Here is an 18,636-nt window from a genome sequence, read left to right as displayed (position 1 = left end):
AAAAATTCTTGCTTCCTCTTCCTCCTTTCTCTCCCTCCCTTCCTTTTTCCCTCACCCTCTGCCTGCCCCTCCCTGCTGACCTGAGAGCCTGAGGCCCCCACAAGGAAGGTGACTGGTCAGCTCCCCAACCTCAGGGAAGAGGGACAGCAGTGTGCCATCCGTGGGCACATAGAGGATCCAGGGAGTCAGAACTCCGGAGCAGACCAGGCGCCCAGAGACCTAGAGACAGGGAGAAGTTGACAGCTGTCCCGTCCCTGCCCCCCTCCCAAGGTCTCAGGAACTAAACCTTTGGGCAGGAAAGGCCCTCATCCCTCCCTCAGGTCCATAGAGAGATGGACCAGTCCTCAGAGGCCATTGTCTGCAATACTAATACCTTGGCTGTCATTCAGTAGTCATGACTGTTAATTATGGCCTTTAATAATTCATCATTAGCACCTCTACCACATTCAGGAGAGTGTAGTACTGGAATTAGCCTAAAGAGGGCAAGAAATTGTGGCTTGTAAATAAAAGTTTATTCAATATGCAAATTACCCCAAGTTACCTCGTGATCCTTTGATCAATCCATTGAATGATTGCTGATGCCTGCCTGACACCAGCCTAGGCAACTCCCATCCACCTGGACCTCCTGCTCCCTGAGGCCCTTGGCTGTCTTGGTCCCATCCCTATCTGCCCCCACAGGGGATCCAGAAGCAAGCCAAGCCTGGCATCCAAGGCTTTACCTGGCCACTACCCACCTGTTCATTCTCACTCTCTCCTCCCCTGCCCACACCTGTCGCACCGGCAGGTACACCACGCTTCTCAACTTCCAGGCCTTTCTTATGTTTCAAATGTCTCATTGTCCCCTCATTCTCCTGCCCAACCCAGGCTGAGTTTGACTTGAGTTTCCAAAGCTCTCCATGTCTATGGAATTCATCTCAGCCTTAAGACCAGACATTGTTGCCACTGTCATGCTGTCATGTTTTCACCCTGTTATTCTTTCCAAGCTGGCTGAGGCCGGAAGCCAGGGGCTGAGACGCAGGGCTGGGTGCAAGTCTAGGTGTAGATGCCCGGGAGACTAAAGAGAGAGACCATGAGGTCAAGAGGTGGCCTTTCTAGGTGAGCGTGTGGAGTGTGACATCGCTGTGAACAGGAGTGAGCAAGTGTGAGAGGAAGAGCACGTACAGACCAGGCCCTGCGTGCAAGCAGCCAGCAGTGGAAGGCTCTAGGCTTGGGCTTGCTGCAATGATAAACTCGTTCTCTATCTGCTGTCCAGTACGGTAGCCACTAGCCACCGTGGCTGTGGAGCACTTGACATGTGGACAGTGCCACCGAAGGACTCCATTTTAAATTTTATTGTAATTAATTTTAAAAGCTACCTGTGGCTCATGGCTACCGTATTGGGCAGCATGGTAAAGGAGGGACTATGCCTCTCACTACATATGCACAACTCTACACGTGGGTACGTGTGTGCTCGTGCAATGTGTGCACACGCACGTATGAGGGCACACCAGGTGACGCCGAGTGTCAGGGCGGTGGTGGTGGCAGAGCCCCGCTGTGCAGCCCCACCTGTGTCATGTGGTTTGGGGCCAGAATGTGGTTCCAGTGTGTGTGCAGGACAGGAGGGGAGGGGGACAAAGGGGCCATTGTATCACATTCCCAACTCGAGCCCTCCTCCCCACTGACATCACAGCTGCCCTAAATACAGCTGCCCAGACCCGCTCCCCCAGACCCGCTGCCTGCACGGAGGCACAGCGTGGACTTCCCACCCTGCTGCTCCGTGGGCTCACCTTTGCTTCTCTGTGAGGGAATGGGTCATGCTCCTGCAGCTGATTTTTCAGTCAAATCCAGACCGAAAATTCTAGAAAGAGAGGAGGCTTCATTTGGATTTTTTACCTTTTTGCTCTCTCTCTCGGAATCGTGGGTCCATTTCGGGCTCGACCCCATCTCCTGGCAGGATTCTCTATAACTGAAATGTGGCGGATTTTCCCTCTTTTTTTTCCAGCTCCTTAACTGTCAGCTCCCCAGGTGCCTCCAAGACATTCCCAGACAGAGCTGGCTGAGGTTGAGAGGGGCTTCCCTGCTGAGCGTGGGCGCCTCAGGCCAGGGGCACACAAGGCCCGGTGGGGCTGAATGTGGGGCTCTCAAAGCCAAGACCCACAGGAGGAGGGAGAGCGAGGTGGGTTCCCCCGGCCTCCCCTGAGCGGATGAGAATGCGCCCACCCACCTAGGAGTAAACTGCGTCGGTGTCCAAAGGGGCCCTGTACCTGTGGGGGGGGGGGACGGTGGGGGGTCTGTGTACGTGAGGACAGCTTCCACACGCAGATGGCGACCTGAGGGACGGGCTAGGCGTTTGAGACGTGTGTACGTAGGCATGACAGAGGGCACAGGAGAGTCTGTGTGACGAGGATGAAAGGGGGACAGTAGAGCAGAGAGGAGTGTGGAGGAAATGAGGAGAGGCTGGAGGGGTGGGGCACCATCCTCAAGTCCAGGGTCGCAGGGCTCTAGTGCGGGTGAGCAGCTGTGTCTCTGTGTCTCCTCCCAGGTGTGTGCTCCGGAGGGTACCAAATAGGGCTGAGAGATGTCCATGGATCAGGAAGCAAGACCCTGGAAGAAGGATGGCTCTTGTCTCGGAGGGTAACCAGGCCCTTACACACACAGAGGTCCAGTGCTTTGCAGAGGATGTGCATGGCAAGGCCCGGAGGGAGGTGAGTTTGGTGCACATGGGTGCTGGAGAGAGTGGGGTTTTCTCTGCATAGGACAGTGGAGGAAAAGGAAAATGGGGTAGGGTGGGGACCAGAGCACCTTTTAGAACACGGAGGCCACATATTCAAGTGCTAGGTGACTTCACTGCTGTGAGGCAAACCCCTCCCGCTCCTCAAGGCTTCTGAAAACTCTGACACATGCAGAGGCCTGCTGTGTGGAGGTGTTCTGGAAAGCGCCTGAGTTCTGGGTTTGGGTCGATCTGAAGTGGAGATACAGGAAGGACCTGCAGTGGTGGGATGAATTGGGAGATTGGGATTGACATATATACACTAATACGTATAAAATATTAACTAATAAGAACCTGCTGTATAAAAAAATAAATTAAATTAAATTTAAAAATTAAAAAAAAAAGCACTGCCCGATAAAAATACAAAGTGAGGCACACATGTGATTTTTCATTTTCTAGCAGCCATATTAAAAATATAAAAAGAAACAGGGGATGTTAATTTTAATAAGATACTTTATTTAACCCAATATAACCCCCAATATTATCATTTCATCAGTATATTTGCAGCACATCTCAGTTTGGAAGCCACATTTCAAATGCTCAGTGGCCACAGGTGGCCAGCAGCTGCCTTACCAGACAGAGCGGGATTGGACAGCAGGTCAGAGCCAATAAGCAGGCGAATTTCAAGCTCCACCCTAATTCACAGGGAGAGCTTGAACTCTTCGTAAATGGAAATTGAGTCCATTTAATCCGGATCTTAGGGGACAGGGAGATCTCACAGACCTCTGGTTTTGGGGTGACCATGTGTGTGTTTGTATGTCATAAAGTCTCTGTTCTTGGGAGCTGCCAGATGCCAGGCACTCGCCTAGTTCTCCCAAATTCTCACAAAAGCCTCAAGACAGTTACAATTAATGTCTATGAGTAAAATGTCAGAGCTGTGATTGGAACCCTGCTCTCTCTGGCTCCAAATCCCAGAAGATACACCAAGGGAGCTCTCTATAACACGGGGTCTAAGTATCTCAAGAATAAGGGAGAAGTGTGCAGGTGGGGGCTGAGGCCAGCTGTAGGGGGTCCCTGTGTCCCCACCTCTGGCAGAGGGCCTTCTCACCAATTTGAGAGGTGGTGAGGAACCATCTAGAGTCAGGCCATGCGCGAGGGCTGTGTTTGGGATGCAGGTGGAGACACTGGGTCCTGTGGGCATTGTGGGTGTGGCATTGGAGGGGATCAAGTCTCAGGGTGGAGGGGGACACAACAGCTATTTGTCCTCGGCGTTGAGGGGCTGGGGTGTGACTGCCAGATGGAATCTTGCCCCCTCGCCCTCCCCACGTGCTGCCAGGGTGGCTGGGCATGCGTGTGTCTGTGCCCAGGCACAGCTCTCTGTCCTCCGCAGTCACCCCATGCCCCCAGCCCCTGTCTGGGCCACTTCCTCCCGGTCAGCAGCCAGGCTCCCGTGTGCTCCTGGTAGCTGAGCTGGGAGGGAGGCGCTGCCAAGATCCCAAGGCAAAGTCTCGCAGCAAAGGGAAGTGTGGTGGCGCTGCTCTGACTCTCCCATCCTGGCCAGCACAGGAAGAGCGCATAGGCCCAGGGTGGGAGCATGAGACGCGGAGAGGGTGGTCCCCTCCTCACGGGGTGGGGGGCAGGGATCAGAGAGGAGCCACCCCAGACAGCCGGCTGACTGAGTGGAGCTTCCAATCTGAGCAGATTCTGTGCAGCTCCAGGTTTCAGCCAGATGAGGGGCCCCGGGGAAAGGAAATTGCACATGAGAAGTCAGAAAGCCCATGTGGTTGGGGGTTGTTACCTAAAGAGTTCTTCAGCCAACAAACGTTTATTGAGCACATACACTGTGCCAGCTCGGAGCCTCTTCCTGCCTCCACAGATGCTTCTGGGATTAACTAACTAACTAATGGGTGTGGGGTGGCCAGCAGGGAAGGGGGAGGCACTCACAAGATAATGGTAGAAGCTTTAGCAATGGCCTTGCTCACCTCACCCCCTTTGCCCACAGAGGAGGAGCAACCTCCTTAAGAGCTCGGAGTGGCCCAGACCTGATGGCTTCCCTTCACATTCCTTCAGAGCGACCTTCCTGAGTGCCTACTGTGTGCAGGCACTGCACCCCCTGGGGGCACACAGAATCTTGCCCTCCTGGAGCTTACATTCTAGGGCCAAAGCGGACCGCAACAAGGCGCTCATACAGGGCACATCCTATGGGAGAGCAAGGAGGCTGGGCAGAGGGCACTCTCTGAGCAGGGGAAAGGCCTCTGTAAAGACCTGCCATTTGGGCAGAGGCCAAAATGACTGCACTAAGGGGAAGTTGTGTGGACATGGGGGCTGGGGGTTCCCGGCAGAGGGAAGAGCGGAGTCAGAGGCCCTGAAACAGGGGTGTGTTAGAAGGCAGTGCAGCTGGAGCACGCAAGCAGGGGGAAGGGTGGTGATGAGGTCAGAGGGGTGGACGGGGTCTCCACGCCTGGCCAAGAGTGTGGATTTACTCTCGGTGTCACGGGAAGGCAGAGGAGAGTTGACAGCAGAGGGGCGAGACTCCCTGATTTTTCTTGTTAAAGGATGGGCCCAACTGGTGTTGGAGGCGAGATTGAAGGGGTGGGGAGGAGGCAGGGAGGCCACAGGGAGGCTGTTGTGGGGGTCCGGGGTGAGATCCTGGAGCTGGCCTGGGAAGGTCGTTGTGGAAGCTGTGAGATGTGGATGGATTCAGGACATTTTTTGAAGGTGGGGATTCTGGGAAGTGAGAGAAAGGAGAGGCGGGTCCAGGAGCTACTTGGGGTCTTCGTGACCCCCTTGCCTATACATTTCTGAAGAGCGGGATGCAGTGTTCAGAAACTCAGCCCTCCTCTGGGGTCCTTGGCTCTGGGGGCACCACCATTAGACTGGGGGCTGCTCTGGCTGTTCCAGCCTCCCCTCAGCCCCCAGATTGGGCCCTTGCCTCCAGGTGAGAGAAAACTCCCGTGCATCCCCCCTACCTTCCCGCTCCACACACACACACACACACACACACACACACACACACGGGGAAAAGGGGTGATTAAGCATCAGCTCCAAGACAGTGGGTGGGGCCCAGGCCTAGTGTGAGGGGCTTAGAAAGGGGTGGAGAGGCCTCAGGGTGGGCTTGTCTGTATTCTCTTGGAGCTGCCGCCAGGGTCAGGGGCCTGGGCCAAAAGGCCCTGCTTCTCCCTCCCCCTCCTTAACTGGGTCCCCTCTGGGGCTTAGTCTCTGGCCTGTCCTCCCAAGGGAGCATGAGATGTGAGACTGGATGTGCCCTGGATGGTAGGGGCAGGGGTGGAGCCGGCCTGCTTTGGTTGCAGCTACCTGAGAAGAACAAGCTATGGCTGCTTCCTGGTCAGCCAATCTCTCCAGGGCTCACGTGGGGACCAAGCTAAGCTGGTGACACCAAGCTCAACAAGGGCTATGCAGTGTCCTGCGGACCTCAACCCTGTCCCTGAGGAGCGCACCGGGAGGGGTCACTGATCCGGGTCACTGATTCAGGCTCCTGCACCCCAACCCCCTCTCCATATCCAGGTTATGACTCCCAAAGGGGCCTCCCCCCAGGAGATCTGGATGGGTGAGAGCCTGGATCTCCTGCTTCCAGAACCCCTCAACCCTCCAGAAGGCAGTGTGGAGGTGGACATGCCAGGTTTGAATCCAAGCTCTGCCACTTGCCTGCTCTGTGACCTTGGGTAAGTCACTCATTCTCTCTCGGACTCAGTGTCCTTGTCTATAAAATGGGGATAGTGATCCAGTTATCCCTCGCTATTAGGTTCATGTGAGGATTAATATCAGGGCTGCATATGCAGGTCCTTCCCTCTTACTTTCAGAGAATTTGAGAAACAGCAAAATGCCAAGAGTCCAGAGGGCAAGCTGGCAGCTCCTGGCTACCTCTAAGGGCTCCTACAAGGCAGAAAGGGAAACAGAGGCAATGCGGGCTGGGAAGGAGGCTGCTGAGAGGAAGGCACAGCAATAGATGAGCAGAACAGCAGGTTTTATTCTGGGGGTCCTGATCCCAGACACCCTCATCCCATCCCATCCTCATCTCTCTGCTTATTCCAAGCCTGGGGTCCACTGGGACAGGAGCTGGAGTCAGAAGGAAGGATGTGGCCATGGGTCGTGGCTGCTCTGTGAGTGGGGAGAGAAGGGAGGATGAGGCCAGGGCTGGAACTGGAGCAGCAAAGAGAAGAGAGAGTGGGGGTCTGCGAGGACCAGACCCCGGTTCCCCTGCCTTCCCCACCCTGACCCTCTGACTCCGAGTGCTTGGAACTGGGGGCCACACACCTGGCACTGCTGAGCACCCCCCACCACTGCCTCGGAGGGGCAGACAGGTCTGTGTGCCCTTTCCCATCCGCCCCCCTCACCTGCCCCAGCCTTGAGATGGAGGCCACCTTACTCCCAGAAAAGAGGCTAGCACTGCCCAGCCGGACCCACCTGTGTGGGCCCTCAGTGCTGGTCCAGGATGAGGGGCACCCGGGCGCTGTCCACTTGCGGGGGCAGCCGCTCGCCTGTGCGCACATTGAACATGGGCAGGGTAGACAGTGGCCGGGGCACCTCTCGGCTAGCTGCCATCTGTCGCAGCTCCTCTGTATTCCCGCGGATGGCGCAATGGTGGACCATCTGGATGCTGGGGGCACAGGGCCAGCAGAATCATCAGCTCTGGGAGTCAGCACCCACTTTGGGGTCCAGCCTGGCACTATCTCTGAGCCACCCTGCAGTCTTCCCCACCTACAATGTGTGGGGAGACACACACGGGATGGGTGGGGGAGGACAAACAGGAAGTTCTATGGTGTCAGCTTAGTGTCCAGTGACTGAGGCATGGGGTCTGGGTGCAGACATCCTGGATTCAAAGCTATGTGTCCTTTGCAAGTTGCTTAACCACTCCGTGCTTCAGTTTCCTCAACTGTAAAATGGGGATAATAATAGAACCTACTTCCTAGGATTGTTATGGAGATTAATGAGAAAATGCAGGCTGGGTGTTTAGAAAAGTGCCTGGCACATGGTAAGAGTTCCTGAGATACTAAGACATGAATAGATACCTACAGTGGTATTTATTACCAGAAGCCAGTGTTTGCTGGGCTCTATATTGTTTTTATATTCTGATGATCCCCTGTGTCCCCTCTAGCAATCACTTCCCTCTTCTAATACTCTCTCCCAGCACTGAACATCCCTCCCCTCCCCATCATCCCCATCTTAGTCTGGCAAACCTGCCTCCTCCACCTTTTCCTAGCTTTTGCCCAAGTTCTTTCCTGCTGGGCTTTGACTGCCTATATTTTGGACCCTCAGACCTGGGCTCCACTCCCTCTGTAACTTGACCCCTTCCCACCCTGCCCCAGGCTGTCCCCAGCATTGCTTAGCTCCAGACACTGAGTCTTGCTTCCTGTCTGTGTTTCCGACCAAGGCTCCTTGAGGCTGGAATGAGGCCCCACCCTCACCGGGCTGGAAGCCCCAGCAGCGCCCAAAGGACTGACTACCACACCCTTTAGTAAGTCCTACCTGAGCTCTAGCTCCAGTTTCCCCTAAGAAGGCTGAGCCTCGTTCTCATCTGACATTCTCATGGGCTTGCTTTCTGCTGTCCAGGAGCAACTTTAGTTCATTTTGGGAAGTAGGGTAGCACAGTGGTTAAGCATGAGAGCATGCTTTGGGTCTGAGTGTGAGTTCCACTGCTTACTGGCTGTGTTACCCTGTGTAAGTAACTTAACCTCTCTGTGTCACCATTTCCTTTACTGTAATGCAGTTGTTGTATGAATTGAGTTGATGCAGAAAAAACATTTACGTCTACTGGTCAGCACGCAGCAAAAGGTAACTATTATTGTGGGGAGACTTCTATTGCTATTATTATCGTTGGTGTTGTTTGATTATAGTAGGCCCACTGATAAACTTGGCCTCCAGTGGAAGGATGTTTCCGAGCCCTTTTACATGAACCCACCCATATTTGTGGGCTCAGCCTGGAGACCTTTTCCCAGACTACCTGGTTGCTGGGTCAGACAAACAACAGGGACTTTTCAGTACAGACAATAAGAACTGGTTTTCTTAAAGGGGTGGGGGCCCCAGGCAGGGTGGAAGCAATCTTACTTACTGCTGGATCACTGATCAAATCCGGGAGCGGGAAATGATCCCCACCCATGCCCATGTCTCAAGTAGTGGACACAGACTCCAGCTAGAGCCTGAGAGATCAGACTACAGAAAAGATTTTCTAGCTTCCTACTGAATGTGCCACCCTCCTCCCCAGGGGAGTAGGACCAAGTACTTTCTGGCCAGTAGGAGGAGGTGGAGTCACCCTCTTAAGGCTAGGGGAGGGTCAAGATGAGCTATTGAGTCTGGAATTTGGCAAGCAGAGTTGTCCAAAACACAAGTTTCCATTCGCAGGCAAGGGGAGGCTGAGAGGGGAAGGGAGCAGGAAGCGTGTGGCAGTGGAGGCAGCCGGGCAGGTAATGATCCCTCGGGTGGGGGAGGCCTTAGTTGATGGGCCTCCTCCCCACTCCCAGCCCCACATCTGGGTCTCATTACTCTAGTAACACACACAGGTGGAAAAATGTTCTGGGGACATTTTTCCAGAGCAGGAGCAGAAGTCAGACCCGTGGTGCCCACCTCCGCAGTCCTTCCACATCAGCACTTGGGCAGAAAAACCAACTGGCAGGCATTCTCTCTCACACACACACACACACACACACACACACACACACACACACACGCACACACAGCCCCTTGAGCCCCGATTCTGGCACACAGATCACAGGAGAGGGTCGTTGGGCTGGAGGTTGGGCTAGAGGATGTTCTGACCAATAAAATCTGACGTAGGTGAAAAACAGGCAGCAGAATCACAATTTTGGATAATTTGAAAAATGAACCTGAACAAGCAGGAAGAAAAAAAAATAGGATTTTGTAGAAATAAATCAACACAAAATCCAAACCAACAAGGGCTAATATCGCACACACACACTGTAAAATTGGTTATTGACTCGAAATTGATGGAGGAAGCATAGTTTCCTGACACCAGCAGAGCTAGAAAGTTGACCCAGGAAAGGCAGACCTGGTGGAAGTAACTGGCCAGAAGAGAATACCCGCAGTGGCAGGAGACAACACTCATCAAATTTGGCACAGGCCCCCAAACTGAGGAATAAAATCCTCCTTGTAAAATTTACATAGAAAATCGCTGATCCCAGTGGGGGAAAATTCTACCAAATAAAAATGAAAGCAGAAAAAAAAAGCAAATCTTTTTCATTGCTTTGTATAAAAAGTTGATCAAGGAATTAAATCGACTTAGATAGATCAAGGATTTACATTTATGTTCACTCTGGAACATTTATTCCCCATAAAATTTCAAAAATGTTGGTATAATTCTGATTCTAAAAATGTTTGTATTGTTTAACCCAATGGATTTATATGGTGGAGTCAAAATGGTGGATTTAAGGCACCCTAAAATCAGCTGGCGAGAACATACACACCACGTGGGTCCACCTGCTTGGCTCACTCAGCCACAGCCCTTCTTCCCAGGCTCCCTGGCATGTCAGATGCCCACACTACCTGGCATCTCCCGTCTGCCCCACCCAGGGGGGAACAATGGGGCCACTGTGACCCTCACAAGATTCTGGTGGCCTCACAATGTTCCCTGAGGTCACCACAGGGATAACCTTACCACCCCCTGCACCTGAGGCATAACTCTGCTGAGGCCAGCGTGGGTGATCATCCTTAGCCCTCCTTCTGGCCACCCAGGGCAAGGCTCCGGCCAGAGCCGTACAAGGAAGCCTCTGAGGGAACCAGGACGCACCTCCCCCACCGAGGAGCAACTCAGGGGAGGCTTCCAGCCACCATCCTGGAGGTGCTCGCACCCAGTTCCCTTCACCCACCCCAGCAAGAGATGCAGAAAGACACTTTGCTGCCACCCCCATCTGGGCCCTTGGCCTCAAACACTGCCCTGGGTGCAGTCCAGCAGGCCAGCACGTCCGGACTCCCGAGCAAAAGAGGGACTGGGTGCCATGCCTCCTCCAAAGCCCACCGGAAGCCCAGCATATCCAAGGTGATCCTGGGGGTCATGGCGAACAAGGGGGCGCGCAACCGCGTGTCCCTGGCTACCCTGAGGAAGGCCGTTGCCACCAGTGGCTACAACATGACCCGCAGCGCCTGGCGCTTCAAGCGAGCGCTCAAGGGGCTGGTGGACAAGGGCATGCTCAAGCAGGTGACAGACAAGGGGGTCACAGGCTCCATCTTCATGGGCAAGAAGCATGCCTCCAAGTTCAAGCTCAAGGCAAAGAGACGGCAACAGCAGCAGAAGCGGCGGCAGTCTGGGCAGCGCCGGCCTGGGCAGCGCCGGTTGCCCATGGGCTCCAAGCAGGGGCACAAGAGGCTCGCCAAGGGGGTTCGCAGGGCGGCCAAATGCTGCCGCAGTTAACTAGGCAGGCTGGGCAAGCAGGAAGGGGTGCCAGGCCCGCCACAGGCTCAGTGCAGTGGGAATAAAAGGAGCCTAACTTATTTCACACCTGCCTCCTGGAATCTCTGGGGTTCAAGGGAGAGGGAGAGAAAGAGGTCTGGGGGCACAGAGGAAAGGTAAGGCCATGGGTGGGGAAAACCTGGGCAAAATAAGAGTGAGATAGATTTGGGAAGGGCTGGAGGAATTGAAAGCATCCAGATATTAGCTGGTCCAACCGCATCATCTTGCAGGTGAAGAAACTGAGGCCAGAAAGAGTCACAGTAATTGTGTGGCAGAAAGCAGCCTGGAACCCAAGTGTCTGACTCACGGCGAATCGCGGTTGTGTGTGTGCGCGCGCGTGTGTGTGTGTGTGTGCGCGTGTGTGTGTGTGTGTGCGCGCGTGCACATGCACGCACTGGAAGCCTTTTAAGTTGCTTTTTAAAGTTGCTTCTCAAACCCTTTCTCCCAGGGTGGCAGCAGATCCCTGAAGCCTGGCTAGGTTCCCTCTCCTGTCCCACTTTAGATTCCTCCATGGAGACCAGAAAATGAGAAAGCCAAGCCAGGATAGGTTGGGCCCAGTGCCCAGCCAGCCAAGGGCTGGAGCTCACAGGCCAAGGGTGGCTCCATCATCCCAGAGTATTTTGGTTTGTCTGTTGCTCATGGAGGTTGGAGGGTCCAGCTTGATAGTCTAGTCCCACCCAGCCCCCAGATTTCCCCTACTCACTCAGAGGTTGCCAGGTCTCTCTTCAAACTGTGGAAAAACAAGGGAGGGGATTAGCTATTATCCACAACCCCTCCTGGTGCCAGGCCAGGCAAGGGGCCCTTCCTCCTTTCCTGGCTGAGGACTCTGCTCCCTGAGGAATCTGGGTCCCCACGCGGCACAAGTGCCACAAGGAATCCCACAGTGTGAGCACCAGCCCCAGCGCCATCCCTGCCCTCGGCCCCCACACTCACCGTCCCTCCCGCCGGCAGCACATAACATAGGCCAGCAGCAGGGTGAGCAGTAGGGCCACCAGCAGGGGCACCAGGAGGGTGACCAGTGCGTCAGTCAGGAATTCTCGGGCTGTGGCCTCGGTGGGTGGGCAGAAGAACGGGTCGTGCTCCAGGATCCCATCACCCGGAGTGGGTACCTCGTCTGCAGGCTCTGGCACTGACTTGTCCACCTGCTCAGAGAGCCCAGGGCTGACCCAGGAGTGGATGGCTAGACACAGAGAACCTCAGGGCGCAGGGCAGGAGTTCTGGGGCCACCCTGCTCCATGCAACTGCAGGGATTCCTCCTGCCTGGCCTCCCCCAGCTCATGTAACCGAGCAGGACAAGCACTGGTCTAGGTGCCAGGAAAGAAATTCTAGGAGAGGCAGGACCATACAACGGTTAGAGCACAGCTCTCAAGTCTGACTGCCTGGGTTTGAATCCTGTTTCAGACAAGTGCTATGCTGCAATGACTTACCTCTAGGTGCCTCGGTTTTCCCATCTGTAAAGTCGGGACGCTAATAGTGGTACCTGTCTCCTGGGTGGTTGTGAGGATAACACATGCTGATTGCATAGTGCATTGCCCATGGCAAGTGCTCAAGAATGTTGATTACCAGTTCCTGCCTGTGCTGTCGGTCAAGTCACAGGAAGGGTTCCTAGCCCCGGGAATAAGATCTCTAGGGACCCTAGACACCTCAGCTCAATATCCCAAAGAGCAGTAGTGAGCATCTTTGGTTTATAACATGGGGGTGAGAGCTATCTGTCCCTTATTTTAGGCCAATTTGCTAAGTGACACCTTAGAGGAAAATAGAGCTGTCACACAGAGGCCCTAGGTGGAGAAAGGAGTTTGAAACCATCCTGTGGGAGTGATTGTTCTAGCTGTTCAGTTGGGCACAGCTGGGGCTCCAGGAGCTGGTGATCCCTTGTCTGGATTATGGGCTCTGTTGCCCTCTTGTGGGAGAAGGTAGAACATGTGTGTGCGCGCGCGCGTAGATAATTGAAGAAACAGGGAAATGGGATGGGATGGGGATGGAGGAGACCATGATGGGGGCCATGCCCCGCCCCTACCCCTAGAACCAGGGTCCCTCCTCACCAACGACACATTGCACCAGTCAACTCGGAAGTGAGGTGCCAAGGTGTCATAGCAGGACAGCAGTGGGGGCTGGCCCTGGGCACAGCGAGCTTGGCTGTCGGGGGATGCCACCATCTTCAGGCAGGTGGAGAAGGGTGAGGCAGAGCCCACCTTGATGTATACCCTGGGCCCAGATAGAAACCACTATCAGAAAATTGGGGGTATCACTGGGCACTGGAGATTTGAGGGTTACGGCCACCCTGAGATCTGGGGTTATGGTGAGAGTAAACAGAGCACCCCAGTCTTCTGGGGGCCTTGGCCCCCAGGAATGTCCTTTGATGGATGGATCTATCATGTCCTTATGGGCACCAGAAAGTGCAGAGTTCAGGGTAACTAGGGTTTGGGCCCAGGAAGGGCAAGAAGGAGATGAGGGGGTGGCCAGAAGGAAGTGGGCAGTGATGTGATGCTGGGAGGTAAAGATGAGCATGGTGAGCATGCAAGTGGTAAAGCCCCACTTGGAAGTTAGGGAGACCCATGTTCTATGCCCACCACCTAGACAAAAGGCAAGCTGCCCCCTCCTCCAGGATGCCCTCCTGGGCTGCATGCCTACCCTTCCTTGCGGCCCTCGATAGGAAGGGGGACTCGGCCCCCACGGTCCAAGGCAGAGGTGATGTTGAGCAGCTGGAGTTCCCCTGGCTCCCAGAGCCCCCCCAAGGCTGTGAGGAAACGGCCGGCAGGTGTCGAGGGCAGCACCTCCTCTACATCATGGCTGCGCACCAGGAACTCAGCCTGGTATGGTAGCAGGGGACCTGGGAGGGCCAGGTGGGCACCTTAGGCCGCACCCAGCCCCCAGCCCTGCGTGGATCCTTCCTAAGCTTCCCCCCATCCAAGCTGGTCCCCGTATCCCCTCAGCTCCCTTCCTTCCTCCCTAATACCCCCTATATCACAGGCCTCAAATGCCCTTCCTCCACACCCACAGCCTCAATTACTCGCCCAAGTCTCCACCGTCTATCAGCAGAGCAGCCGAGAATACAACTCCAGAGTCTTCCCAGGGGGCCCTGCTCCCCACTACTCACTTCTATACCCGCCTTCCAGGGGAGATCCCCCAAGACTGGCATTGGTGGGGTAGGGGTGGGGCGGGGCTGGCAGTACCTTCTGGGTCTCCAATCAACAGCACCAGCCTCTGCCGGGTGGTGTCAAAGCTGTCCCGATTGTAGGCTGTGACCTGGAGGATGGGGTAAAGGGCTGAGAGGGTGGGGTTAGGAGAGAACCGTGGTGCGGCTGGGCCTGGCGGGAGAAGACTGAGATAGCGCACCAAATTAGAGGCATGTGAGTCATGTAAATGAGTGAACACCAGGTCCCTGTTGCATGCAACACAGCCCACTGGGGCCCCTACTGGTACCTCGATGACCTGGCGTCCGCGATCTGCTGGGGTGGCGGTGCCATAGAGAAAGCCAGGCTGGTGGGGGCTGCGCTGGGCATAGCGGAGCCACCTGGGCAGGTCTGGGTGTCCCTGGAGGTGGGCGTGGTAGGTGATAGGGACGGTGGCTGGGACAGCTGGTGGAAGGGAGGAGAGGGGATTGGAGACACAACAGGAGCCTTCAGCAGCCCTGGGCCAGGCGCCCCCAGCCCACCCCAGTGCCCCTCAGGCCCCTCTCACCGACGACGAGCTCAGGAAGGTGCAGGAAGTTTTCGCGGTCCAGCGTGTGTACAAAGACGCGGCCCACAAGCGGGTGCAGGGTGGTCTGCTGGGCCTCGGTGCCCCCCAGCCCTGCCAGGAGACCTATGGGGACCCACGACCCCCAAACACACGGCCCAGCCTCAGTCCTGGCCAGGGAACAAGGTCCCCTTTTCCACCCAGCCCCTAGTGGCCCTGAGGGAGTGGAGAAATGTGTGAGAGGAGGCGGATGGATTTGCTGGCTCCCAGGAAGGGGGGGTGGGGCCCTGTCTGTGCCACACACTTTAATCAGTGACAAGACCCAGACCTTAGTTTGGTTTGGATTCATGGAAGCCCCTCACTCCTCATTTTAGGCCTCCATTGAGGGTCACAATGGGCAGGGACTGATGTCTGGCTGAAAGGGGTGTGGGGTGTGTGAGTGTGTGTGTGTGTTAAGAGCACTTGGAAAAGAACCCCAAGCTGACTGTGGGAGGCCGGAGGGGGTAGGAGGGAGGGAGAGGTAAGGACCCCTTGGAGGATGCAGGTGGCCATTCTGGGGCCCCCACCCGCCTCCCCTAATATACAGGGGGGATTGGGCTCACACTAGAGGCCACTAGGAGCTGAGCAAAGGGGAGCCTGAGCCCAGAGCCCCAGGGAGAGGACCTGCCCCAGTGACCCTCACACTCTCCCAGGGCCAAATTTAGCCTGGACCCAGAAAGAAGCCAGCCCATTAAAGGGCCCATGGCACTCTGGGCCTGTGCAGTTAGGCCCAGCCTAGCCTAGGACACCTCGCCCCTCAGAGTTCCCAGCCAGCCCCCCATATCCCAGCTCCCAGCCCCGGTTCCCTAGAGCCCCATCGGCTGTGGAATTTATACCCCAAAGTCCCTCTGGCCCCTGCCTCACCCCGACCCCCAACCCCTCCCCTGAGGAACTTCTCACCCCCTCAATCTGGGCCTCTCCCCTGAAGAAGACCCCAACTTACCCACAAGGAGAGAAATCCAGATTAGCACTGCTGCCATGGCTGCCCCAACCTGGCCCTGCCTGTGAGTGACAGAGACAGGAGCAGGGAGGAGGGAGGAGGGAGGAGGGAGGGGGAGGGACGGGAAGATGTCCCAGAGCAGCTGGGCCCGGCTTCAGCCAGCGGGACCCTCTCCTTCCCCACCCAGAGCACGCACTAAATCTAGGGTGGACACCCTCCTCACAGGATGAGGTCCCTCCAATCATCCCCTTCTTGGGGTCAGAGTATATTTTCTAAACCACCAACCTGACTGCCTGAGGCCCCCCTTAAAACCCTAATGGCTTCCATTGCCCTGAGTTCCGCAGCGGCTGATGGCCTTCAGGCCCTGCCTGTACCTGGCCATCCTGTCTAGAATCCCCTCTCTTCCTCCTTACCCCCTCCTCCCACACACATACGACCCCAGGCTTCTGCCCTGCCTCCCTCTGCTGCCTCACAACCTGATAATCTCTCCTGAGTCTACACCCCTTTGCACGAGCTCCTCCCTCTGCCTGGAGCTCCCTTCGTGCCCTCATCCTACCAGCAAACTTCTACTCACCTTTCAAGACGCAGCACAGGCATCCTCTCCTCTCTGAAGCCTTTCTGTCCTCCCTCCTGTGTGGCACAGCCAACCACACAGGGTTGCGGGGTGGCCTGGGATCTTATGATCTTTGCATCCCTGGACCTGGCACAGGGCCTGGCAACTAGTAGGTGTCGGGAGCGAGGTGACAGCTTCATGAACAGCACATGAGGGCACCCATTCACCCAGCCCTCTCCTCAGACTAGGCACCCCCAGCATGCCCCCCAGGTCCGGGAAGAGAGAGAGCCTTGGACAGAACCAACCAGGTAGAGACAGGGAGTAAAGGAGGCCTACAGGCCTGGACATGAATCCCACCTTGACCCATTCACTGGAGAATATGGCCTTGAAAAAGTCATCTGCCCTCTCTAGGCTCTGTTTCCACAACTACAAAGTGGCAAGAACAGTGCTCTCCTCTTGGTGTCCTTGTGAGGAATCCACAAAATCATGAATTCAGCACATATTTACAGAGCACCTGCTATGTCCCAGGCACTGAGGGGGCAGAGATGAGCAGCCCCTACTCAGGTGGAGCTCTCATGCCAGCAGGTGATGACAGCTACCCTCTGCCTGCTACTATGCTGAAGGTTTTACATAGATTTACATATGGTAACTCATCCCATCCCCACGGCAGTTCCATGAAGCAGGTATTATCTTTGTCCCCATTTTACAGATGAGAAAATTGAGGCATGAAGGGTGTATAACTTTCCCGAGGCCACACTATAGACAGCTGAATGCATGTAAAGACCTCAGCCCGGTGCCTGACTCAGTCCAGGATGCCGCCAATGTCCTTGCCGGTGGGGTACCACTTCCCCTTCCTTCCTGCATCTGCCAAAGGGTCTCAGTCCAGGTGTGATGGAAGTGGTGTGCCCTTCTTTCCCTGGGCTTCCCATTCAGAACAAGCAGAGGGGCACTCTCTCCAGATGCCTTGAGAAGGAGGCAGGGGACTGTGGGTGCCAGCGTTCCAAAATCCTCGGTACCTGTGTGAGCATTCTTCCTTGGCCTTGAGACATAGGGGGTTGCCACCTCACCCCCATAGGCTAATGTCCCAGGCAAGGACATCTGGGACGTGCCCTGAGTCAGCCTGAGGGGGAGGGTGTTGGCTTGCAGATTGGGGTGACCGGTGGGCATGTTACTCAGTCCTTGTCCCTTCCTGTCTCTCCCCACATGACCATCCCACCTGTCCTTGGATAGCCAGCAAATTCCAGAATGAGTGTCCACTTAGGCTCTCAGACAGGGCAGGGTATGTCCCAGAGTTACCTTGGTACCTCTCTGCCTTCTCACAGATGGAGGGCAAGAGGAAGAAAGGAGGCAGAGGAAAGTCAGAGGGCTCTGGGCGAGCAGGCAGAGGTGCCAGAGCATGGCTAGCTGCCCAGGCCTCAGCCCCTCAGTGGCTCCATGTGATTCCCTCCCTCCCTGGCTGCTGCCTCTCCTGCTATTTTTAGAGCCACCCAATCACACCCTCAGCTGTCTTAAGGTGGCATTGCCCGAACCCAGTGCCACCAGGCCCACTGAGGCCAGCCTTTCTTACTGATCCTTCTCTCTCTCCCCAAAATCAAGGGAACCAGGGACTGGGCCAGGAGCCAGCTGGAAGTCCCTTGAAAGTCTCCTCTGCCCCACAGATGACCTCCCCACCTCAGAGCTGTCTGGATTGCAATCTGCTGCTATAACACTGAGTGTCTTCTGTTCCTTGAGGCTTAAGGGTGGTAGTGGTGGGGGGTGTCACAGGGTCTTTAAACCTATTCTGGAAATTTTAAAATAAAACTAAAGTATATAGAATAATATAATGAGCCCTCATATATCAATCAATCAGCCAGTTTCAACAATGATCAACTTATGGCCAATCTCATTTCATCTATAGCCCTCCCAGTTAATTTCCTCTGTCAATATTTCAGTGTGAATCTTTGAAAGATAATGACTTTTTAAAAATATAATCACAATTAAAATACCCAATGACATTATTTTACCATAAGGTTAATAATAATTCCTTAATATCAGATCTATAGTGCTCAAATTTCCAATTTCTCATAAATGTCTTTTTTTTTTTTTTTTTACAATGTATTTGTTTGAATCAGGATCCAAATAAGATGCACACATTGCAACTGATTGATAAGTGTCTTTGAAATCTCTTTAAATCTTTGGAGTCCCCCCCCCAACTAACTCTCTCTCTCTCTCTGCCCTTGGGGTAACCAGGTCATTTGTCGTGTAATTTCCCAGTCTGGATTTTGCTGATTGCATCTCTACTGTGTTCTTTAAAATATTCCTCTGACCTCTGTACT

The 18,636-nt window shown here is 54.9% G+C and overlaps 2 protein-coding genes across 2 annotated transcripts; one reads left to right on the top strand and one right to left on the bottom strand.

Moving 5' to 3' along the window:
* Positions 1–7,126: 7,126 nt before the first annotated feature.
* On the bottom strand, positions 7,127–15,817 carry SGCA (sarcoglycan alpha). The gene is made up of 9 exons (XM_061176023.1): positions 15,772–15,817; positions 14,793–14,915; positions 14,535–14,689; positions 14,285–14,357; positions 13,743–13,941; positions 13,154–13,316; positions 12,045–12,253; positions 11,815–11,841; positions 7,127–7,307 (listed from the first exon to the last, which is right to left on the bottom strand). Exons 1-9 carry the CDS (start codon positions 15,806–15,808, stop codon positions 7,127–7,129), a joined length of 1,167 nt encoding a protein of 388 aa, XP_061032006.1. The 5' UTR covers positions 15,809–15,817.
* LOC133080702 (spermatid-specific linker histone H1-like protein) lies at positions 10,542–11,072 on the top strand. Its single transcript, XM_061176787.1, has one exon. It carries the CDS (start codon positions 10,542–10,544, stop codon positions 11,070–11,072), a length of 531 nt encoding a protein of 176 aa, XP_061032770.1.
* Positions 15,818–18,636: the final 2,819 nt, after the last annotated feature.

The sequence above is a fragment of the Eubalaena glacialis genome, chromosome 19 (assembly GCF_028564815.1).
Source record: "Eubalaena glacialis isolate mEubGla1 chromosome 19, mEubGla1.1.hap2.+ XY, whole genome shotgun sequence".
Classification (NCBI taxonomy): domain Eukaryota; kingdom Metazoa; phylum Chordata; class Mammalia; order Artiodactyla; family Balaenidae; genus Eubalaena; species Eubalaena glacialis.
Note: the sequence above shows the minus strand (reverse complement) of the source record. Positions and strands in the feature narration are given on the sequence as shown.